The 21,910-nt window shown below is 53.6% G+C and overlaps 1 protein-coding gene across 2 annotated transcripts in view; it reads left to right on the forward strand.

Moving 5' to 3' along the window:
• Positions 1 to 2,424, forward strand: part of TSHZ3 (teashirt zinc finger homeobox 3) — a 71,117-nt gene extending 68,693 nt beyond the window's left edge. For both annotated transcript variants that reach the window (XM_019423311.2, XM_019423313.2), the window contains exon 3: positions 1 to 2,424. This exon is cut by the window's left edge and continues 2,402 nt beyond it. In XM_019423311.2, coding sequence (XP_019278856.1) covers positions 1 to 813 — 813 coding nt within the window. In that variant the 3' untranslated portion in view covers positions 814 to 2,424.
• The last annotated feature ends 19,486 nt before the right edge of the window (positions 2,425 to 21,910 follow it).

Here is a 21,910-nt window from a genome sequence, read left to right on the forward strand (position 1 = left end):
TCCACATCCCCGGCAACCTCCTCATCCACGGTGACAACGGCAAAGACATCTGCCGTCGTATCATTCATGTCAAACTCGCCGCTCCGCGAGAATGCCTTGTCAGATATATCCGATATGCTGAAGAACTTGACAGAGAGCCACACGTCAAAGTCCTCCACTCCTTCCAGCATCTCCGAGAAGTCTGACATTGACGGGGCCACTCTGGAGGAGGCCGAGGAGGCGACGCCCGCGCAGAAGAGGAAGGGCCGCCAGTCAAACTGGAACCCCCAGCACCTGCTCATCCTCCAGGCCCAGTTTGCCGCCAGCCTCCGGCAGACCTCCGAGGGGAAGTACATCATGTCCGACCTGAGCCCCCAGGAACGCATGCACATCTCGAGGTTCACCGGGCTCTCCATGACCACCATCAGCCACTGGCTGGCCAACGTGAAATACCAGCTTCGAAGGACAGGTGGAACAAAGTTCCTCAAAAACTTGGACACCGGCCACCCCGTGTTCTTTTGTAATGACTGCGCGTCACAAATCAGGACTCCCTCCACGTACATCAGTCACCTGGAGTCACACCTGGGCTTCCGGCTCCGGGACTTGTCCAAACTGTCCACCGAACAGATTAACAATCAAATAGCACAAACCAAGTCGCCCTCAGAAAAACTGGCGACGTCCTCCCCGGAGGAGGACCTGGGGACCTCCTACCAGTGCAAACTTTGCAATCGGACCTTTGCGAGCAAGCATGCGGTTAAACTTCACCTTAGCAAAACACACGGGAAATCCCCAGAAGACCACCTTCTGTACGTCTCTGAGTTAGAGAAGCAGTAGCATTTGCTTTTGATTAAAATGACTGTAATTTGCTTTGAGGGAAACTGTTGCAGGCACCTTAAGGCCCCTCTGTCTTGTTCTTGGCACATGCTCTCATTTTAACTGCAAAGAAATCACTCTGGGCAGGACTGTTTTGTATAACTGTACAGTGTTTAATAGAGGTGCATAATCAGCTGTTGTTACTGGTAAAATATGAAGGTTAAAACGCAGTGGCAAGTGTTTGGAACTTTGTGTAAATGGGATTGAGTTGTGAGCATCCCCCCGATGCTTCAAGCTGCATGCATTAACAGACAGTTTAATTAAGCATTTATAACGAAATCGGGCACACTTTTTCCACGCGGCTCGAGTGTGCTGGCATTCCTCACCCTTTCATCTTTAGCCCTCTGAGTACTTTGAAGCACTTTTGCATTAATTTGGTTAAAAAAAGAAAAGAAAATAATAATAATGTATGAAGCTCTGTTTTTTAAACTCCTTACCAGCTTAGTTATAATGAATAATATAAACCTCCATTTATGCAGGTCTGCAGGGGTATAACACGCCTTGAAATTTAAAAGAATATTATTTTCACATTGAAACATAGATGTATATATTGTATAGATTTCAGACTCTCTTATGAAAAATGTGATTGTGGTTAAAAATGACCTTTTTTCCTGCATTTATAGCAACAGTGTTTTATGTACCTGCTATGCTCTGGGCATAAGCCGTGCCTATGTATAGTGTATATTTCTTTTCCTTTTTTTTTTTTTTTTTTTTTTTAAGGTCTATGGTTTTGTGTTTTTTTTTTTTTACATGCAAACATTGTAAATTATACAGAAGATACCACAGATAGCATTTATAAAGTATACAGAAACATTATCTGAAAGCAAAGTATGATTGTTTGTTTTCCTATACAGTACATCTATATTGATAGAGGTTCATGTTTAAATTATACATATTTATTAGCATCATGTTATCATTTGTTTTGAGCAGTCTGAATAAACGAGGCCAGGAAATACGTCCATGGCAGGCATCATAAATATTTTGCACATGATTTTTAAAGGTATTTATTAGAAATCAAAGAACGCTCAAAATAAACTCAGTGCTCAAAGGGTTAAGTCTATTTGAAAAGGAGAAAAAAAAAAAAGAAGAAGAACTTGTACTGTATTTCCTAAGCATTGATAAAGCCTTTAAAATGTTTGTACTGTAATACTTTGCTTAAAAGTCATGAGGCATTCCGTGATACAACCTCTTTCACTTACTTACCAGCCCTCTTGGTTGCTATTTTATGTTGTAGGATGCCTTTTTATTTCGATTGGTAACTTTCTGTTTTGTTCTTCCTAATTATTCTCCCAAGATCCCACACTGCAGCTTTATCTTTAGGCTTATGAAAGGTAACCCGTGGTTACCGGCTCTCCAAGTGATTCTGTTCTCCATTTTTGGCAGTTAATTTGCAGAAGTAACTGACAGCTGACACCATATGAGAACCTATGTATAAAATATTGGCATGTAAACAGCACAGACACTGTAACACACTCTGTGCCCTGTTTTGTTGTTGACAATGAACCACCATTATGTGACTCTTCATATAACCCTTTTTTCTACGGCAGCATTAAAATTGTCTTTTTGCTATAATTTTGTGTTGCGTTCACAATTATGTCTGAAATGTGCTACGACTAACGAGCACATTAAAATTAAATTGTATGCGATCTGTTTATGACTGAGTTGGTTGCTGTGTCTGCCAGGTGCTGGCAGTCGGAAGCTGCCCGTAAATCACGGGAGTTTTAGTGAACTTTGGCGTTTGGAGAGCAGGGAGCCCTCTCTCAGAGGCTGCGTGGACAGAATTTTCCCCGAGAATAAAATGTTAAAGAAAGGAAGACATTTCACATGAGGTTAGCTTCTCTCTGCGAAAGCGATCTGCTAACAGAGCGGTGGAGGGGCTCCAGGTCAACACCTGGTGGTCCGCGTGGGGGCCGGGGGTTTGGTCTCCCCTCTGGACAGTGAGGAGTCAGGGCCCCGAGCCCTGCAGGAGGCAGGTGGGGGAAGGAAGGTCTTCGCAAGACTCAGTGCGGGGCGGTTCCTTCCTGTTGATTCGGGATTTTCGAGTCGAGTCGCAGCCACAGATAAGGAGGTGTGCAGGGTGGCGGCGGGGAGGGGGGGGGGGGGGCGACCGAACCCGTACACGGGAGGAGTGGGGAGAGCATTTATATGATAATCACCAGCTTTTATTAGCCCTGGCAAATCATGCCAACAAAACGCTGGGAACATCATGTAAAATTGTAAAATACCTTTATTACTACATTCAAACTACTCTTGCAGTTATGCAGAATCGGAGCTCCTAACCTAGAATTATACAAATGAGAGATGTGTTACATCCATGTAATGCATAAAACACCTCAACTTAAAAGAAATACTCTTTTATTAAAAATTTAAATGAAACCCTTTCAGAGATGTTCGGCAACACGCCTCCGTCTTTTTCCTGTTCATCCCCACCCCTTTTGTCAAGCGGAGTCCAAAATTTCTGTCTGCTTTACTTTCTCTCGGCAGCCCATGTCTCTCCGGGTTTTTAGAGAGAACCTCACTGGAGTTGCAGACGGGTTTTTGGCAAATAGGGAGTGTCTTTCTGGCTGTGCTCGCCACACAATTGGGCTGTGCCTGCGGGCGGGGCACAGAGGGCTTTCCCTTCTGGGTGGCGGGCCCGGCTCCCTCCCCACCTCCTCCTTGGCCTGCCCTCAACCCTCCTGGAGTAGTTGTGCGCCCCGTGGGCCTTTACCTGGGAGGCGTGTGGGGCACAATGCCCGTCTCTGGGGGCCCCCCCGCTGCCCCCCAGAACCTGGCTCAGGGGACAGCACCCTCCCTCCCGTGCCTTCCACATCTTCACATCCTGGAGCCCAGATTTCCACTCTTGAATTTTTCACAGGTTAAATATAGCATCGGTTTATTAGAATCCAAAGTCCTGCGTCTAACAGATTATACTGACAACACTTCCATCACCACCAGGGCCCATGTGGCTTGAAGGGAGATGGGGTTTGTGCAAGTGAGGGTGCCCCCTCCCCCCCGCCCCCCACCTTAACAGTTTGGGAGAAGAACCTGACATTCTGCCCATCTTCTCTCCACCCCACCGTGGGATTATCTTCAGGACTTTTCACTTTGGGCGTGGGAGTGAGGGTTTAGAGCCAAGGTGGGTACCAGGTGATAACACCCATTTGGCACCTGGGGCTCAGAGCCAGGAAAGGGGCGCTCATAGGAGCGGGGCCCAGAAATTAATGTTACCACCGGAGGAAACGCAGTTAACTGGGGAGTTCAGGGCTCTACTCAGGATTGCGATTGGCAAAGTGACTGTTCCCCCCCCCCCCCCCCCCCCCCCGAGCCACGCATCCTGGGACGGGGTGGGGGTGGGAGCTGGCTAGGGCCAGTGTTAGTCTCCGATGGCCTCGGAAAGGCAAGGCCAATTTGCTCCGAAGGTCACAACCCCCTCCTGGCCGCCGCCCGGAGAAGCCTTCCATTCCCAGCCCAGGATGCCTCTGGTTTTCCGGGGACACAACGGCCAGATGTAAAGTGGCGTTCCGAATCTGAGGTGGCTGTGCGCTGGGTCTCCGGCTGGCGCGGATAGAGGGTGCCAGTGCGGGCACGGCTGGGGCCTCCCGGTCAGGTGTCTAAATGGGCCGTGGGAGGAGGAGGGACGGTGCCAGTGAGGGCGGTTTTAATCACAGGTATGTAGGTGACCCCGACCTCACCCCGCCCAAGCCCGGGCTTGTTGCGGCCCTACTGTATATCTTCCAGCCATCGCATTTACACAGTATCTTAAAATAACATTTGTGATAAATGTGCAATTTAACTAATTTATGGTGCTATGATGTGCTCAGGGCTACATGCAAGATGAAAATCTTAAATGGAGCTTGAACAGCTCACTTCACAACAAGAAATCAATATGCCACATCTTAGCTATTCGCTGCAGTCAACATTTAGCAAAAATATCAGTGATGTATCTTTAAGTTTTAGGCAGCAAGAATTCTATAATTAACCCAAATCGTACAGAGTTAGAGAGAGTTGGGTATGATAAGGACCCAGATCTCCCTGGCATCTCCGTTCTATTTTCATTCTGCAAAAGGAAAAAAAAAAAAAAAAAAAAAAAAAAAATATATATATATATATATATATATATATATATATATTGATAGCCAGCAAAGAGGCGCTGGCGCTTCTCCCCAGGGTGTTCTGTGCTCAGGTCGGAGCGTGAGCCTCCCCAGCAGAATTCAGGGCTGTGGTCCCCACCACCTCGGAAGGATTTCTTTTCTCAAGTTCAGAGGCTCCGGCTAGGCTAGGTGGACTGCCCTGCCCCCAACCCCTGACCACCTGCTGTGCCACAGGCCTGGTGACCAAATAAACCCTGAGAAAGAAAAAAAAAAAAGGCCCTATTCCCTATTACCAGAGCCTGGGAGAGCTGAGCTCCTTGAGAAGCAGACAGAACCCTGAAGCCGGGAGCCTGACCGTGGAGAAGGACAGGCACTGATAGGAAGCAAGGCTGCATTTCCCAAATCCGGTGTTAAAGCTGTGGTCTCCAGAGATTTCTAAGTCATCTAATAGAGAAAAAAAAAAAAAAAATTAAATGATTTCATTTTTTCAAGTTCATCTGTGAAGTTCTTTTGAAATTGGAAAATTGCGATGGCATTTTCTTCTGTTGACTATTTAGCACAAAAACAATACGCTTCGTATTACAGGAAGCAATCATAAAAATGAAAACACGCGAACCTGGCGCCACTCTTTAATAATAAATACTTTAACTTTAAAATAATAGCTATTATCCTTTTAGCTAATGGAGAAATTACCATTTTTACTCTGCCGGATAGTTATTCTTTTGGTAATAGAAACACTAACCTTTTTTCTCCCTAGGGATTTATTAGTAAGCACGTGTAATCTTTGGCAAAAGGAAACCTGAAAATGCATTTCCCGTGGGACCCCGTGCCTGTCGATGCCTTTCAGCCTGCAGCTGACCTCGGGAGACCTGGAAAAGGTACTCATGCTCGCGTGCCCGTGCATTTCTGGGGTGCGCTGGCCTTTGCAAAATAGGCTATAGTTAGCTTCAGAAACAGCCTCACTCCTTTGGGGAAGGCTTCGGCTCTGTCTCTTAGCATAAAGCTTCTGGGAAGAAAAGCTCCTTTCTGACAAACCCCACCTTCCTGTGCGGTGCGGCAGCCTTGTCGCAGCCGAGGGCTGGACTCCCGGTGTCAGCGCGGGGCAGCGGTCAAACACGGGGTTTTGTTTCCAGGGAGGTGCTGATTTTCCTCGCACTCCGCTGGGTTTCTCCAAGCCCGGGGGAGATGCTTTTGGACTTACAGGCACCATTGTTCTCTCCCCAAGGATTTGACAGGAGGCCACCCCCAGGAGGATTTAAAAGGCAAGCAAACCCTGTAAGGGGGGGGCTCGGACAGTTCCAAGGACATCCCGAAGCACCTTTGATTTGGGACCACGTTCCCTGCCCGGCCGAGACAATGGATTTGGCAGATTGTTGGTCAGTGGCCCGATAGTCCATGATGTCGGGACGATCCCAGACAAACTGACGGTGACTCACTCACCAGGCCATGGCTTTGGACATCGGGAGTGACTTAAAGCAAAGTGAGTGGCTTCTGAAGGCTCAGCATTCGGGGGTCCGTGCCCTACCCCTGGTCCAAAGAGTCCGGTGTTTTCCAAATTAACCTCCAATGATAGAATATCAAAGGAACGGCTTCTCCACCACCTTTGTATCATGTCAGGTGCTAATATATTCTTAATAAATCATTCCTGATGATAATGATGATGAGCAAGGTGACCTCTTTCCAGAGATTAACATCCACAATTAGCTACTCAGGAATTAGGATACACTGTTATTTACTGTCTCACCCGTGCTGTTGAATAGAGTGGCCACCAGCCACGTGTGACTGACTACTCAAACTTAGATGGAATAAAACCAAACGTTGAGTTCTTCAGTCATACCGGCCACATTTCAAGCACTCAGTAGCCACATAAGGCTTCGTGGTTACACTTTTGGGCAGCGCAGATATGGAACATTCTCATCATCACAGAAAGTTGGTTTGGGCAGTGCTGTTTTTCCTCTGTAAGAGCTCATGGCTTAAACGTGAAAGTGTGCTTCCAGTCCATGGGCATTTCTAAGAATCCTTGCTTCGCCAACATGGACCCGGGCAAAGTTCTCGCGCGCTAATATCCGATCAAAGCCAAGGACACACGTAATTAACCTTGAGCATAAAATTATAAACAGAAGTGCGGGCATCAGTGTATGAAGTTGTTGATCATTCCCCCTGCTGTGGATATTATCTGGGCTGCAAACTCCAAAGCCCAGAGATCTGATGGATGCGGCCATGACCTTGCTCTTGCCCTTAGCTGGCGAAGAATCCAGCAGTCCCTGTGCTAGTCTCTGTGCCCAAGTGGACTTGGATCCTTCTCTGGGGCTTGGAGATTCGGACGTGGCTGTGAGGCTGTCGTGGCTCTTAGCCCCCACACGTGAAGATCGGGAGTCTCGTGACCCCACACAGGCCCTCAGAGCCCCCACCTCCCAAGGCTTCCAACTTCTCTGTGCAGCCCTAGGCGGCAGCAGGAGGGGGTCCATCCCTCTCTGTCTTTAAAAATTTAAATATATAAATAGGACTTTGGAAACGACTTTTAAATTTGGGGGGGGTACGTTTGAAAAATTATTGCATTTCAACGTCTCACTTCCATTATTTTTTTTTTTTTCCCACAGCAGGATTCCAGGGACACATTTACGACCGTCATAATTGTGAGTTAGAGATCTCCCAGGCCAAGTGAAATGAAATTACGAGAAACTGAAATCTGTTTTAATTGGAGCATTTATGGAAAAAAGAAGTCAGACTGGCTGCTTTTTCCTTTATGTGACTCTTCGGTTCATGGCTCTACCTGCGTCCGGAAACCAGGGCTGGCGAAACTTGGGCCGTGACAGAGCAGGGAGGAAAGGAGAGAGAGGAGAATGAGGTAGGTGTGTCAGGAAGGAGTCATTTTCTTAGCTTAAAAAAAAAAAAAAATGGAGGTACAGTCACCGCGGTTCCGCCTCAGTGACCATGAAACCCAGTCGGCAAAAGCTGAAGGACCCGGCTCCTGAAAGCCTCATCAGGCCTTGTCATCGCTCTAATGAATATCATTTAAATTGCTTTGTATATTGGTGGAGTTTGGATGTCGATTTAATTTGTGCATGTGTTTGAGTTCTTCTGCTTGGCTAGGCTAACAGAGAAGCAGCCGCCTAATGAAAACTGAGTTGGTGACAGTGTGATGTGCTCCAACCCAGTCAAATGGGTTTGAAGGGTTGCAGCGACAGCTCTCAGAAAAGAAGTCGATCTGGCCAGGGAGAGCGAGGGGAGGCTTTCCCGCAGCGTGCGGACCTGCCGGGCGGTGTGGCCCGCTCAGCGTGGCCGTGCTGCGGACCGCAGGCGCGGTCCTCGCTCTTGGCCCGGGGCAAACCGCGGTCCGGGCCCGGGGCACCGCGCCTGTCGAGCCGAGGTCCCAGGAACCACCCCCCTTCCCTGTGGGTGGGCGGCACACGGGGGATCGTGCGACCTCTTGAGTGACAGATGTGACTCAGGGCCCCCAGCTGAGAGAACACGGCATCTCCATGTTTGGACGCCCAAAAAAAGCCAAGGCCTTCTCCCACATTGTTGTCACCCCAGCCATCCGGGGAGGGGAGCAGGCCGGGAATCCCGTGGGGCTTCTGTGTAGATGGGGCCCAGGGAGGAGCTGCGGCCCGCCAGGGCCCCCTGTTCCTGTCAGGAAGGTCAGCCAGGCTTCTGTTTGCAGAAACATTAGGGCGACAGGCTGAGCATAAACCCGGTCGCCTGCTTACTCCCCACTCAGTCCCAGAAGGGGGAGGGTGTCCAGACCTCCAGAGAGTCCTAACTACCTAGTCTATAGGGGACTTTGACCCCACGGGCCATTTGGTAGTAGGGGTTGGCTTCTCTGAACATGGGGACCCACGGTTTTGTCTTGAGAGGCCCGAGAAGCTTCTGCGTGCCTGAGACGTGAGGTGGAGGCACCAGTAAGGTCTCCTCCGACCCTGCACAGTTCCCAGTGGGGCCGAGGCTTCATGTCATGAGGGGCTGGACCATCAGACCAGACGGCAGCCCTCCCACCCTGGCCCAGTACCAGGAATAAGATCTGTGCACACCCAAGACCCGTGCCGGACTTGAAGGAGTTTGGAGCCATGCTGGAGAAAGGAGACAAAACAATAGTGACAAATCAATGTCAAACGTCTGGGTAAGAAAGAGAATGGGCAACAAACAAAGTGGAACCACAAGGCTCAGTCCCTGAAGCTTGAGGGGCCCTGGCCGGGAGCCTATCTTTGGTGAGGCAGGCCTGGGCTGGACCTTGAGGGTCAGATAAGACGAGATTGCACGTAGAGGAGGGCATGGGAGGCCACGGCCCCTCTTTGCGAGAAACCACCAGGAGGACGGTCGCCCTGCTGCCTTCTGGCTGCACCTTGAGATGGCAAGACCAATGGCACTGGCCTGTCACATGCTGAGAAGCGCCATCCGGATCATCTGCAATGAAATGTTGCTGGGGCCAAAGATGATGTTTAAACAATTCTGGTGTTTCTCACCTGGGGGTCTTTCTAGGATTTCTTCCACGGTTTTTGACCACTCAGGGGTTGTGAGGTGCTTGTGGGCACATGCATTCATTGGGTCCCTGAAGTCCACTGGGTGTGGGTCCCTGTTAGCACACGAGGCTCCCTCCTGATTCCTCCCTGAACTTGTAGCTCCCAGGGTACCCATTCCCTTCCAGGTTTGGGGGTCAGGAGCGCTCGTCACGATGCTGTCAACAAGAAGTCGCTCAGGATTTCAAGCAAGGAATGGAAGTTTGGCACACATACGTGAAGTCTGGGCATAGTGGGTACAGTGACTGCTGGACGTAGGTGCTTACGCGATGTCCCAGGAGTCTGTCCCTCCCTCTCTCTCCTCCCTTTCTTTCTTTTTCTCTCTCTCTATGTCTCTTACTGTCTCTCCCTGTCTCTCTCTCTTTCACTCTCTCTGTTTCTCTCTCTCTCTCTCTCTCTCTCTCTGCCTCTCTCCCTATGTGCTTTTCCTCTCCCTCTCTGTCTCTGTCTCTATATCTGTTTCTCGCTCTCTCTCTCTGCCTCTCTGTCTCTTTCTCCTCCTCTCTGTCTCTTTGTATCTCTGTCTCTCTGTCTCAGCTTCACGCTTGGGCAGTTTTCCCCTCAAGGTGTGAGCTGCTCATAGGTCCTGCTCAGCGACTTTGAGGGGAAGGAGCTTTCTGTCACAGTGGTGAGAGAGCCAGCACCCTGGACGGCCAGGGTCGGGTCATTCCCGGACAAGAGCTGTGATTCTGATCTGCGGGGGGTCACAGATGCACCTCAACTTGCTTCTGGGTCTGAGGCGGCAGACATTCTCTGTCCCAAGCCCCCCCTGGATACTTCGGGTTCAGGTTAATGATACAGATGGCTCCGTCTATAGGTTGGCAGATGTTCGTCTTTGCATCTTGAGTCACCTGTAGCCTCCACTTTGCCAATGGGGGGACGAACCCCAGTGGGCTTCCCAGACTCCTCAGGAGGTGCCTCTCCCGAAGAAAGGCTCTCAGTTTTCTAGGAGGCAGTAGGGATAAGCCTGGTGAGAAACCAGGCTGTGGGACTTCCACTGGCCCCCAAGGGCAGGTCCTCCCGATGGCAGGGACAGGTGATGGTGTCTCCTCTTCCCTGGGCCAGAAGTGCGCCCGGACACCCCCAACCTTGGGGGCCTCCTGGCCACTCTCTTCCTAAGGTACGGCTGGAGGCCCAGCACCCTACGGAGACAGTGGACTCCTCTGCCCAAAGGCTATTGGCCCTTTTCGTTGCACTTCCTAGACCCTGATGTGGCTGTGGACCAGAACTGACTGGAAAGGAAATTCTAGAAAGCTGGAATCTCTGGCACCTGAACCGAACGCTGAGTGTCTACCCGGCACAGGTTGTAAAACGTAGCCCGCGGAGGGAGTATGGCCGGTGTTGTTTGGTGTGGGCGGGCCACACTTTCAACCCCAACCCCGCAACCTTTAATGCATTGCCAGGTTCTGAAAACTGGGAGATTTCAAACGGATCCCCCAATGCCGCACCCCCGCCTGACAACAGGTGGCTGCCCGGCTCAGGTGGGGCATCGGCTCCCCCGCCTCTCTGTCTGGCTGGCTGGATGAGGAGCTGAGGGCCGGCCATCGCTTTGACAGGTGATCCCAGGAAGCACAGGTAGACAGACAGAGGACAGGGAGCAGTGAGGCGGGAAAGGCGAGGAAGCCAGTTCCAGCTGGATTAAGGAGCAGGCTGCCTATGAACCGGACTGGAGTCCGCCGGAAACCTCTGTGGGACTGTGCTGGGCAGTCTGCGGGTGGTCCCCTCTGGGGGTCAGGCCGATGGGGGTCCTCAGCTCCCCTCTGTCCCTGGCCGAGCGCTGCCCCCTGCCCACGAGCTTAGAGACCCAGGGCCTTGCAGTGGGAAGCCTTTGGCAGGTAGACACAAAGGGACGGGATGGGGGCGGGGGGTGGACAGCACCCGAGGCGTGGCTGCGGCTGCGTCCAGCCAGCCGCGTTCGCGTTGGGCCCCCGCACTCCCGCAGGCATTAACCAGGGGGCTGTCGGGCCCAGGGGGAGGGCTCCCCCGTGACGGGGAGTGACTGGGCCAAGATAACACTCCAGGCCAGCCACCGAGCTGCCTCCAGAGCCCAGGCCTCCCTCTCCCCCTCTGCTGTTCCCACTGCCCTGTGCTACGGATCCCGGGGAGACCGGAGCCCTGGATGCCTCACTCATCCGTTTTATTTTATTTAGTTATTTAATTATTTACTTATTTATGTGTTTATTACCCATCTAGTTGCAGAGATAACTTAGGGCTTCTGTACAGCTCATTAATTGCCTCATTGCTGGCTAGAAACGGCGCGATTGGCTGCGAGGGGAGGGAAGTACAATGCGCAGGGGTGGGGGGGGGGACCCGCAGGAACCAGGAGACATGGGGACCCGGTGAGTGGCTGCAGGGCCCCACCAGCTCCTGGTCCCCCGCCCCCGCACAGGATGACATCTCGCAGGAAATGGCTCCACACAGGAAGTCCCTCCCACAGGAAGTCCCACCCTCCACCCAAGGGCATACCCGGCAGGACTGGCCACCCCGGGCCCCGGGACAGAGCTGCTCAGAGAGCAGCTGGCCTTTCCGCCTTTCTGGCTCCTCGCACTTGCTGCTGGGGGTAGCGGTGGGCAGTGGGCGGCGGGGTCGTGAATGCCAAGAGGGAAGGGACTCCTCTCGGAGCTTCAGACATCTTCCATCCTGTCGCCCCCACCCACCCACCCCCGCCATTTCTCTGTGCGAGCAGATGTGTCCTTCCTCCACAAAAATGCCCTGGCAGAAAGTTAGTGTCAGGATCCACATGGGTGATAATAGAATCAAGGTGGGCACCGCAGCCATGAGAACGTGGAGGGGAATTTTCAGTCCCTGCCCCCCCCCCCCCCCCCCCCCCCCGCCCCGGGGAGCTGAGGGGGCCCCAAGCCACGGCCGGGCGCAGAGGCTACGAGTCTCAAAGTCCTCGTGGGGAGTGACCTCGCGTCACCCTTCCCCATGCCACCCGCGCTGCCCCATTCTGCTCACCCAAGAAAGACCTCGTGCCAACACTGTAATCAATTAGCCCCGAGGAATGGACAAAGGGGGTCGGGAAATTAATTTCATTTGGGTTTTCTCTTCCGAGGCCCTGCCTGGCAGCCAGCTCTCCCAACACCCACATGTCCCAACTGCTCCGTCCATCAGCTCTTGTCCAACTTAACTATTCATTTTATGTATTTTAATTTGGGCAGAACATTTATTTGGCTTAAATCTCCTTTTCAGGGGTTGGAATGTGCCTTCCACACACAGGCAGAGATGCTCTGCTCGAATTTCGTCAGGAGTTTAGTTTACAAAGATAGTAACTGAGCTATTAAAACCAACAACCCCTTTTAAAGCAAACAGACCATTAAAATATAGGAACAGTTTATGGCATAAATAAAATGGAGGATATAGATTATTTAAAGATAAGATTTTCAAGAAACAGGGATAAAAAAACATTTAAATAATTTCTCCACGATATATTTTTTTTTTTTTTACAAAGTGAACTTCAAAATGCAAATGCAAATTAAAAAGAAAAGCACAGAAAGACATTAAAAATCCATCTTCTTAGTGAAGGCATACAAAAAAGGCTTGACTTTTCCTTCTAGATCTGTAGATGATTTCTGAGGGGCGGGGTGCAGGGAACTACTTGAATTCATAAATGGCAGGATTTACCCAGCTTGGGAAGCCACATTGTGGAAAAAGAAGCGAGACATTTGCTTCTAGATCATTCTCTCGAGCCGGCTGACAGATACAATAATTTCGTCCATTAGTCCGATCCATTGTCTTCCTTCGGCACAGAAGTCCTGTACCGCGGAGGTAGATTTCCACTGCTATGCGTATTTTAAGGGTTATTTGGCAACACGAGGAAAGCTAAAAGTAGCCTCTTAATCTAATTAATTGACATTTCTGAATCTTGCTTTCACAACAACACATGGTTTCATGTTCTGGGTTTTAGCACTTGTCAAGCTTTTTTGGAGAATGTTTTGGTCAGAATGACAAGATAATTTGTGGCTGAGGCTCCAAGCTAGAGAAGTGTTTAAGGCTATAATGATTTATTATCATCACAGAATAACAAAATTTACCGAGTGTTTCATCAGAATTTTTGAAATAAGTTTGCCACCATAGGAGAAGCAGCAGGGTGGGGGGGGGGGGCTGCGTCTGGAGACGGGGAGGGCTCAGGCTTCATATACAAACCCAGCCATGACTGATTCCTTAACATTTCTCTCTATTAAATTTATCTCGGCGCGTTCCTTGAGAGAGAAACCCCAGAGCATTTCAGGAGGACGAGGGGTGGTAGGAGGAGAACCGAGAGAAAAATCAGACCTCTCCCCCCCCCACCCCGGGCTCTGCAAGCAGGAAACCCGAGTCCCCGACTCCACTCGTAACATATATGTGACTACAGCCAGCGATGAATTTCTACATTTTGGCACCGGTCAGAGTGAAAGTAGTCGCACTATCTATAGAAACTTTGAGATGGAGAACACTTGGAGTATGCTACTGAAAATGCAAGAAACACATTTTTGAAAGGATGAAATAATATCACTGAGTGACAGTAAATTAACATGCTGACATTTGCAGACTTTCAGAGCATTGCCATAAAAAGAAGTAATACAACATGACTAATTTGGACTTCTTCTTTCTTCCTTCCCAGGGAGAGACAGCCCTGCCCCTCCACGGCCACCCGGCAGGCTGTGCCTACCCGGCACTTCCTCCTCTTTTCCAGGAAACACTTCTTACTTACCATTCCCCTGCGCTCCGGCGTTGACTCTCGGAGACGCCGTGGAGAAGGCGAGCTTGACTTCTGTGCTCAGAAGATGCTCTCTTGAGCGTCAGACAGATGTTCGACGGCTGGCCGAGGGTGCGCACTTCTGGCTACTAGGTGACGGCCTGCTCAGACCCCCTCCCCCCCACCACACACACGCACACACACACACACACACACACACACACCGTGCAGTGCCAGGGCTGGGAGGGTCCTTGCACACCTTTGAACGTCACTGCACAGATGGAGATGCTGAGGCACAGAGAGGCTCTGAGTTCCCAGGCTGCTTCTCTTTCCCCTCGGCCAAGCATCCAGCCTGGAAGGTCCTCCGAGTGAACACGAGGCATCCGGTCCACCTCCCTGCATGGGAAGTGAGCCTTCCATTATCGGAGCTGGCCCAGGGCTTGGCACACAGAAAGCACCCACTAAACATTTGCTGCGTTCCTGAAAAAAGGCACCACTGTCACAGCCAGCCTTTCCCTTTGCCGGGACACCTGGGAGTCAGCGACAAAAGGCCTGCTCTCACCGGAGCAGGATGTTCCTTTGTTCTAAGAGCTGGGTGTCCCCAGGTGAGCACCGTATCCCTCACAGCTAAAGGGACAGGGTGTCCCCATTCTCACCCAGCCCCTCAGCCTGGCCCACGGGAGACGCTCAGCCAACGTGTTCTCTCTCGTCTCAGGAGATAGAGGCTCGTTTTCCTCCTGGAAGAAGGGCTACCTGAAAATGAACGCATGTTTTTAAAAACCACTGCACTGGGGGGCACCTTGGGAGGGCACACCCAGAGGCCAGCGGGTGCTGAGGTTGAGTCCCGCGCGGCCCCAGATACTGAGTGCACTCAGGAGGAGGGGGCAGCCAACTGCCGAGACTTTATTAATGTCATCCGTCTGTACTTAGACGAGGTACAAGAGATTACAAGGGCTGAACTGGGTGTGGGCGAGGCTGGTGAGTGTGACCATGACCCGGGCAGAGGCCCAGCCTGGGCAGGACAAGAGAGGAACCCAGGCTGGTGGGTGGGGCGCATGAGTTCTTGGCCGGGTCTCAGAATCCGGCGGGGTGCCAGGGCCAAGGAGAAGGGGCCCCCAGCCCCTGAGCTCTGTTCACGAGAGGGTGCAGAGTCTGGGGGCCTGAGCCTGTAGGGGACAAAAGTCTGCGCCCTCAGCACTTAAAGTGGGAAGTCAGCACAGGGCAGGGCAGAGGATATGCCAAAGACTCATACCTTCAATGCTGTTCTAATTATTAAAAGTCAAATCAGAAGAGTCGTCCCCTCTTTTCCCCCAACTGGGCCCATATCTGTCCGCCTGGAGCTAATTTCAGCCACACGGGAGACCTGAGTTCTGGGCTTGGCCCTATTAGGGTTCTCCCAAGGTCCTGGACAGAACAGCGAGCCCAGGCCTGGCTATGTGATGATTTGAGGGGTCTGGTGGGGTTGGGTGGGGGCCACATGAATGATCCCAAAAGAGCTACCTTCCCTCTCTCTAAGTTTCCGGCTCCGTGTGCAAACACTGACCGGTCCTGTCCACGCCCGACAGTTACAAGAAAGAGGGTTTCTGGAGAACGTGGTCTCCTGGTTTTCTTCCTTATTTTGAGCAGAAGCAGAGTGAGCTCAGAAGCCGGGGGCAGGCCCGAGGGCAACCCCAGCGGATATCCTGGGCGTCCACTTCTCCTCACCCCTCCTGGGGGCCCCGGGACCGCAGCCCCACGAATCTGGGGGGCAGCGGCCATCTCCAGCTGTGTGTAGAGGCCGCCACCAGACCCGGCGAGCACGGCCTGAGGACTCGCGGGCCCCGGGCCGCGTCGTGGGCATACTGTTATGAGCTCACATACGTTGAGAGTAACCTTTCAGCAGAACAGTTTGAGTTAAAATAAAGGGATTGAAAAAGAGTACAATGACCAAAAAAATCTATAAAAATGCAATTGCGCTAATATAATTTTATCACTTATTTAAAAATTTAGTCGACCCAAAAGACTACCAAGTGTGAAATTAAGGAACAGCTCCTCTACTTTTATGGAAATCACTCTTCCTCACTTGTCTAATAGCCTGATTTTGTCAGATCATTTATTTCCATGGTTTTAAAATGAGCTTGACAGACAGAATTTTATAACACCACTTTACTGCAAATAAGAACATCATTTTCGCTTATTAAAACTGAAGCTTAGAGAAAGCATTAAAATTAACAGTTCACTCCGCTTTAACCTTTCGAATACTGCCGTGACTTTACACCGGAGATCGTGTGCACCGGAGGCCGGCGGTCCCGGGGTCGGTGCTGGAGGTGCGACGGGGCGGACAGCGCAGGCCGGCAGGGGGCTCGCGGAGGACACACACACACCCAACCGGAAATGGTCGTGATGGGGCCCAGAGGAGCCCCCCGCCCCCCCCCGCAGCCCGGCCATCAGCACCAGCCTCCGGAAGCCCAGCGCAAGGCCCCCCGGGATTCCCGGGGAGGCACTTGCTTTAACGTGGAGCAAGGGGCCTGCTTTTCTACCCAAGAGACTTAAGAAATTAATCGAGGGCTAGGCTCGCAGTCTCCCGCGCTGGTCCTTCCTGCCTTTATTCAACAAATATTGTTGAGCACCGTCCTTCCACGTACCGGGCACCGTTCCAGGCCCGTGAAATGACACCTGAGTTAGACCAAGTCCCTGTCCTTGGGCGGCTTCGCCTGTCACGGGGGGAGACAGACCAGACTCCAATACGTATCGAATCTCATGCCTGGGAGGGTGACGCCCGCTGCAGAGAAAACCCAAGTGGAGCAGAGGCAGACATACAGTGTTTGTTGAACTGAAGAGATCTTCTTCTGGCTCAGGACTCTGGGCAGGCAGTTGCAAGGTGGCCTGTCCCGGCCATCACAAGAGCCTGTGTCCTCTGTTTCGGGTGCCCTGGGGGTCAGGCCTGGGTCGGGCGCATTATTGGGCAGAACAGTGGGAATCTGCATTTCTGCGCCTGAGAGCTTTGTCCAAAACCTCAGAAAGCTGCTCTTTCCTGATCTCTGGCCCGAGTGCCGGGGAATTAACATGCCTGAAAGCAGCCGCCAGCCATGGACTGGCGGGAACTGGTGTGGCAACGTCCCTACTCTTCGCCCTTCGGAGGGACAAATCTGAGCTGTGTCTTCCCGCATCTTCCTGTGGGATTCAGCTCCCGGTGCCCACTCTGCTGGTTGCTCCTTAATGCGCCCTGGACGACCTGCATCCCCTCCCTCCGCCCTGACCTGTCTCCCCTGCACCTTCCCAGGTCAGTTACGTGCCCTAAATCCTTGGCCCAGAGTCTGGGAAATCTGGTCCAAGACAGAGACCCGGGTCAGACAGCTGAGACTGACGGCTTTTGCTTTTCTCTGAATCCCCGATAGTATCACCTTGTGGGCGCCGCCTAGAACTCGCTGCCTCAGGACACCTTCGAGAGGCTCCCGCAGGACCTCTCTGCACAGGCACCGACCCGGTCTGCCAGGAGCAGCCTAACCAGGACTTCCCTGGGGCCCCTCGCGTCCGGCCCTAGATGTCCCTGGTGCTGCTGCTTGTGACCGCACGGAACTTGCCGACAATCTTGCACCCCTGCAAGTGAGCTGCGTGTGAGGCCACTCTGACCGACGTGGGAGGAGCCTTCCTTCCCCAGGGGTGGATGCTTCTGAGACTCGGGGTCCTACGACCCGCCCATGGGATGGGTCGCCCCCTTGACTACGCCCCCTTGAATTTCCTCTGCCTCTTCTTTCCACCCCCCCCCCCCACCTCTGTTCCCAGGGTGATGTTTCCACATAAACTACTCACATACACAGCAGGGTCTCAGCTCTGCCCTCAGAGGGACCCTGGCTAAGGCACCAAAGGGGGTGAGGACTGCTCCCTGTGTTCCTGGTGGGTTTGCCAAGCCAGCTGTCCTGGGTCTGGGCTTGGCTTCACAGCACGCAGCCCCCTCTGGTACCTTTTATTTCTTCCCAGCCACCCCGAATAGGCCGTGCGCTTGGATGCTCCTGTGCCTTGGCTCATGGCACCTCCTCCACTCCCAGTGTCCTTCCTCCCCAAGGGCAGGTCTGTCTGTAGTCACATCTGCATGTCGAGGTCTGCATAGCCGCCTCCGGCTCTCCTAGATCGTGCTCCCTGAAGCCGCTGACCCCCCCTCCCTGGAGCACGCCCCGTACCCTGGAGTACCCCCATCCCAAAAGCCACGGCGCCCTCACCGCCACCAGGCTCAGCTCAGACAGCTGTCAACACGCGTTTACGGACACCCTGCCCTGTGTCCTGCACTGTGCCAGGTGCCACGGGCAGGGCGGGTGGCGGGAGCAGGGCCAGAGTCCAATGGGAGGCTACCTCTGGCTAACCCAGCACCCCAGGGCTGTCCTGGTGCTGGGAAGGCCGATGGCAGGGGGCAACCAGGTGGCAGGGACGCCTCTGTCCCTTAGGTAAAGTTACTTCCTCTGAATGGAGGGCCGTCTCTATACCGGGGACCTTCGCTGTGCCTGGCACATAGGAGATAATCAAGAGATGATAGATGAATGGGAAATGAAGGAATGTATAATAAAAAAAAGGAACACGCCTGGTACCTGTTTGCTGTGTCTGTTACAGCGTCGGCGTGCCTCCGTCTCGATGCCCCTGAGGTACCCCCAGGCATAATCACTCACTCCTGAGGCCCCCTGGGCAAACATCTGTCGCTACTTTGTGCTGCAATCTGCTTACAGGTAAGTGTCTACTCTAGCCCGGGAGCACCTGGGGGCCGAGTCTTTCTCTGACACCTGGCCGAGGTGGCGAAGCCTGTGTGCGGAAGACACGTGTGCAAATTGTTCTCCGCTGTACAGGGATTCTTCACCACGCAGGGAGGACCTGAAAGCAAGGCCGCCGGGTGGGGATTTGTAGAAACCAGCCCCCGGGCGGCTCCCTGGACACCTGCTACCCTTGCCATCCCTCAGCAAGCCTATGAGGTGGGAGCCACTTTATTTCACAGAAATGGGGGGAAGCTGAGACTCCAGGAGGCTGAACGGCAGGGTAAGACCACATGCCGGTGGTGGTCGAGAATGGCTGCACACCCAGACCTGGCTGCCCCTAACTCTGAAGTTGTCACTCGGCTCTCCTCCCCCAGCCCCCCGTACCCCACCCTCACCCCTACCGTATTCTGATGGGCTGTCGCTTCCTGCCCTGGGCGATCTTACCCCCTGTGACTTGGGGTCCAAGGTGAGGCTCCTTCCTAAGGCCGTGAACAGAGGAGGGACCCCCTGACGCATCTCTCAACGCCAGCCCCTGACACTGCCTGATGCCGCGTCAGCGCTCTGTGGACCGCGGGTACCTGCTTCACTTGGGTGTTGAGGCCGGGCCTGGGCATTACCCTCAGACGTGGCGATTCGCCCCAGGGTTCCTAAGGAGAAGGAACTCCCGGTCCACTGCAGGAAGGACACAGAATTTACCCGCGCACCCCTCTGCCGCCACTGTGCCCAACGGTGCGCTGACACCCTCGGTCCCCGGGAGCTCGTGGGTGACTGTGGCACCAGCCCAAGCCACGCGGGGCCACGAGGGAGCAGCGGTGGTGACAGGTGCTGCGGTGTGAGATTCCAGTGCAAAGTGCGGACACGGCGGCCCGGTGGCCCTGCCACACCTCTGAGAAAGGGCACAGACCTCAGGGGTGGGGACGGGGACTTGAAAATAGGCCCAGGCGGGATCTTGAAGGAGACGCCAGTGCCCCAGGCCATCAGCGAGGTCCTGGAGAGGCCACCTTGGTGAGTGATAGCGGGGCCTGGAGGGCTGGGGGATCCAGGCTCCTCGGCTCTCCACGGCAGCTGGGGTTTCAGAGTGGCTTCCCACGTGTCCCGCAGAGGGGGCAGAGGGGACGCCGGGCCTGCCCGGCACACACAGCCGGGCGTTCGACCCCCTCCCAGCTCTGGGGACAGGGCTTTTTTGGAGCCAGGCCTCACCCTAGATGTGTGCTGTTTGAATTAACCCCTGTCCCTGCTGACAGTGGAGGGGACCTCAGAAAGGCCTGGGCCATGCGGTCGGAGGTCCCCACTGCTTGTGGACGGCTGGCATTTTATTTCCTCTGTTTCCCTTTTGCCAGTCCCCAGGGTGCCATGGAAACATGGCACCACAGAGCCGACCTTCTGTATCTTTTTTCCCCCCAGAAACCCCCAGACCCTGCTGTAGGCGAGGAAACCCAGACTCTCCCTGGTTACAAGGCAGTTGGGCCCACATGATCTTCTCCCATCAAAAGTGACCTCAGCTCCTCCTGCTGAGCCACCTGCCCTGGGCCCCTCCTGATCCAGTGTGGCCCGCCATGACTGCTGACTTTTAGATTCCCTGGTCCTGGCGGGCAGACTTGAATTTCAGCTGCTCTCCTGCCTCGAGGGTCTCCCACTGGCTCCCGTGCAGGTGGGAGGGCCAGCCTGCAGCCCCGGCCAGGCCCTGGGGCAGGGGCGGGAGCGAGAAGATTCAGGGGTGACTTTTGGAGAACTCTGGCCCGCAGCAGACCAAGCCTTTTGAGCAAGGTTGCACAGAACGGGTCAGAGCCAGCCAGGTGACTCGGTCCCCGTGCGTCCCACAGAAGCACAGGGCGAGAATGAGAACTCGCAAGCTATCCCTCCCAAACGTGAGAAAGCAGAGAGCTGCTACAGCTTGAGCATCACCAGCCTTGCTGAGCAGTATGTGTTTACAAAGGCGGGAGCTCAGAAACGCTTCCATTGTGGAGAAACAAAGCCTCAGAAATAGGAAATTCGAAAGCCAGCCCTCGGCCACTCCTGGAGGGAGTGGGCCTCCCTGGGGATCGGCGCGGAGCGGCCTGGCCGGCTCGGTTCCCAGCGTATCACGGTTTCACTGCACCTGTTGGCATAGCTTTGTGGTGATTCACTCCCGCCTCCTTCTCAGGACTTGCTGCGTCCTAGCCCGAAGGCAAGTGCACCCTCGAGCACAGGGCCCCGGCGGGAGCACCCTCTAAGCGCGCATGGCCTCAAAGCCCCCCGTTTAACCTCTCTCGCAAGTGGTCCTGGTGACGCTGAGGCCAAGTGGGTTTTGCTGGCGGGTCTCAGGAGCCCGCTGGTCAGCGGGTGACCCACTCACCCCGTCCAGATCGACCGGCTGCCCGGCACCTGCCTGCCAAAGTCCCCAAAGCCTTAGAGCAGAATTAGCAAGGGAGGCATCTAGTGAGTCCACCCCCCCACCCCCCGCCCCGTTCTGTAGATCGGGCTCCAGGAGTGGTGTTCAGAGAAGGGCAGGGGCTCTTTCTGCTTCAGTCACCTCCAGTTGTCCCCTGAACCTCCAGGTCCTGCCGCTCAGCAGACGAATTGCCTGCGTGTCTGGGTAAGGAATTTTGCTTAAGTTTGCGATCACACTGGCAAGCTGCCTTGCCATCCTCGCGGGGAAACGTCCACGTCTCGCGGGGACAGAAAGTGAGAACCCCTTCCTCACTCCCTGCAGGCCGACAGGCAGGCTGGGCTGCGGCCAGACCCTTGTACACAGTCGCGGCTGTGGACGAGCGTCATCACCCTCCGCGGCGCGTGCACAAGCACACCTGCCTGAACACTGGTTTTGTACAAGAGTGTGATCGCCTCGCCCAGGCCGTGGCTGATCTGCTTTCTCAGGGCCTCACCCCGGCCCTTGCAAGAGTTTGGGGTGTTTGGGGGGCATTCAGCCGTTTCTCCACTGAGGTCATTCCTGCAGTTTTTCTTCCTCTTATCCCTCCTCTCCCCCCCCTTCCTCCCTGCCTGCTTTCTCACTGTCCCTCTCTTCCCATCCCCCCACCCCCCAATCCCGAACAGCTGGACGCGTATCTCTGCACCTGCCCGCTCCGCTTC

The sequence above is a fragment of the Panthera pardus genome, unplaced genomic scaffold (genome assembly GCF_024362965.1).
Source record: "Panthera pardus isolate Hobbes unplaced genomic scaffold, ASM2436296v1 HiC_scaffold_18, whole genome shotgun sequence".
In the NCBI taxonomy this organism is placed as follows: domain Eukaryota; kingdom Metazoa; phylum Chordata; class Mammalia; order Carnivora; family Felidae; genus Panthera; species Panthera pardus.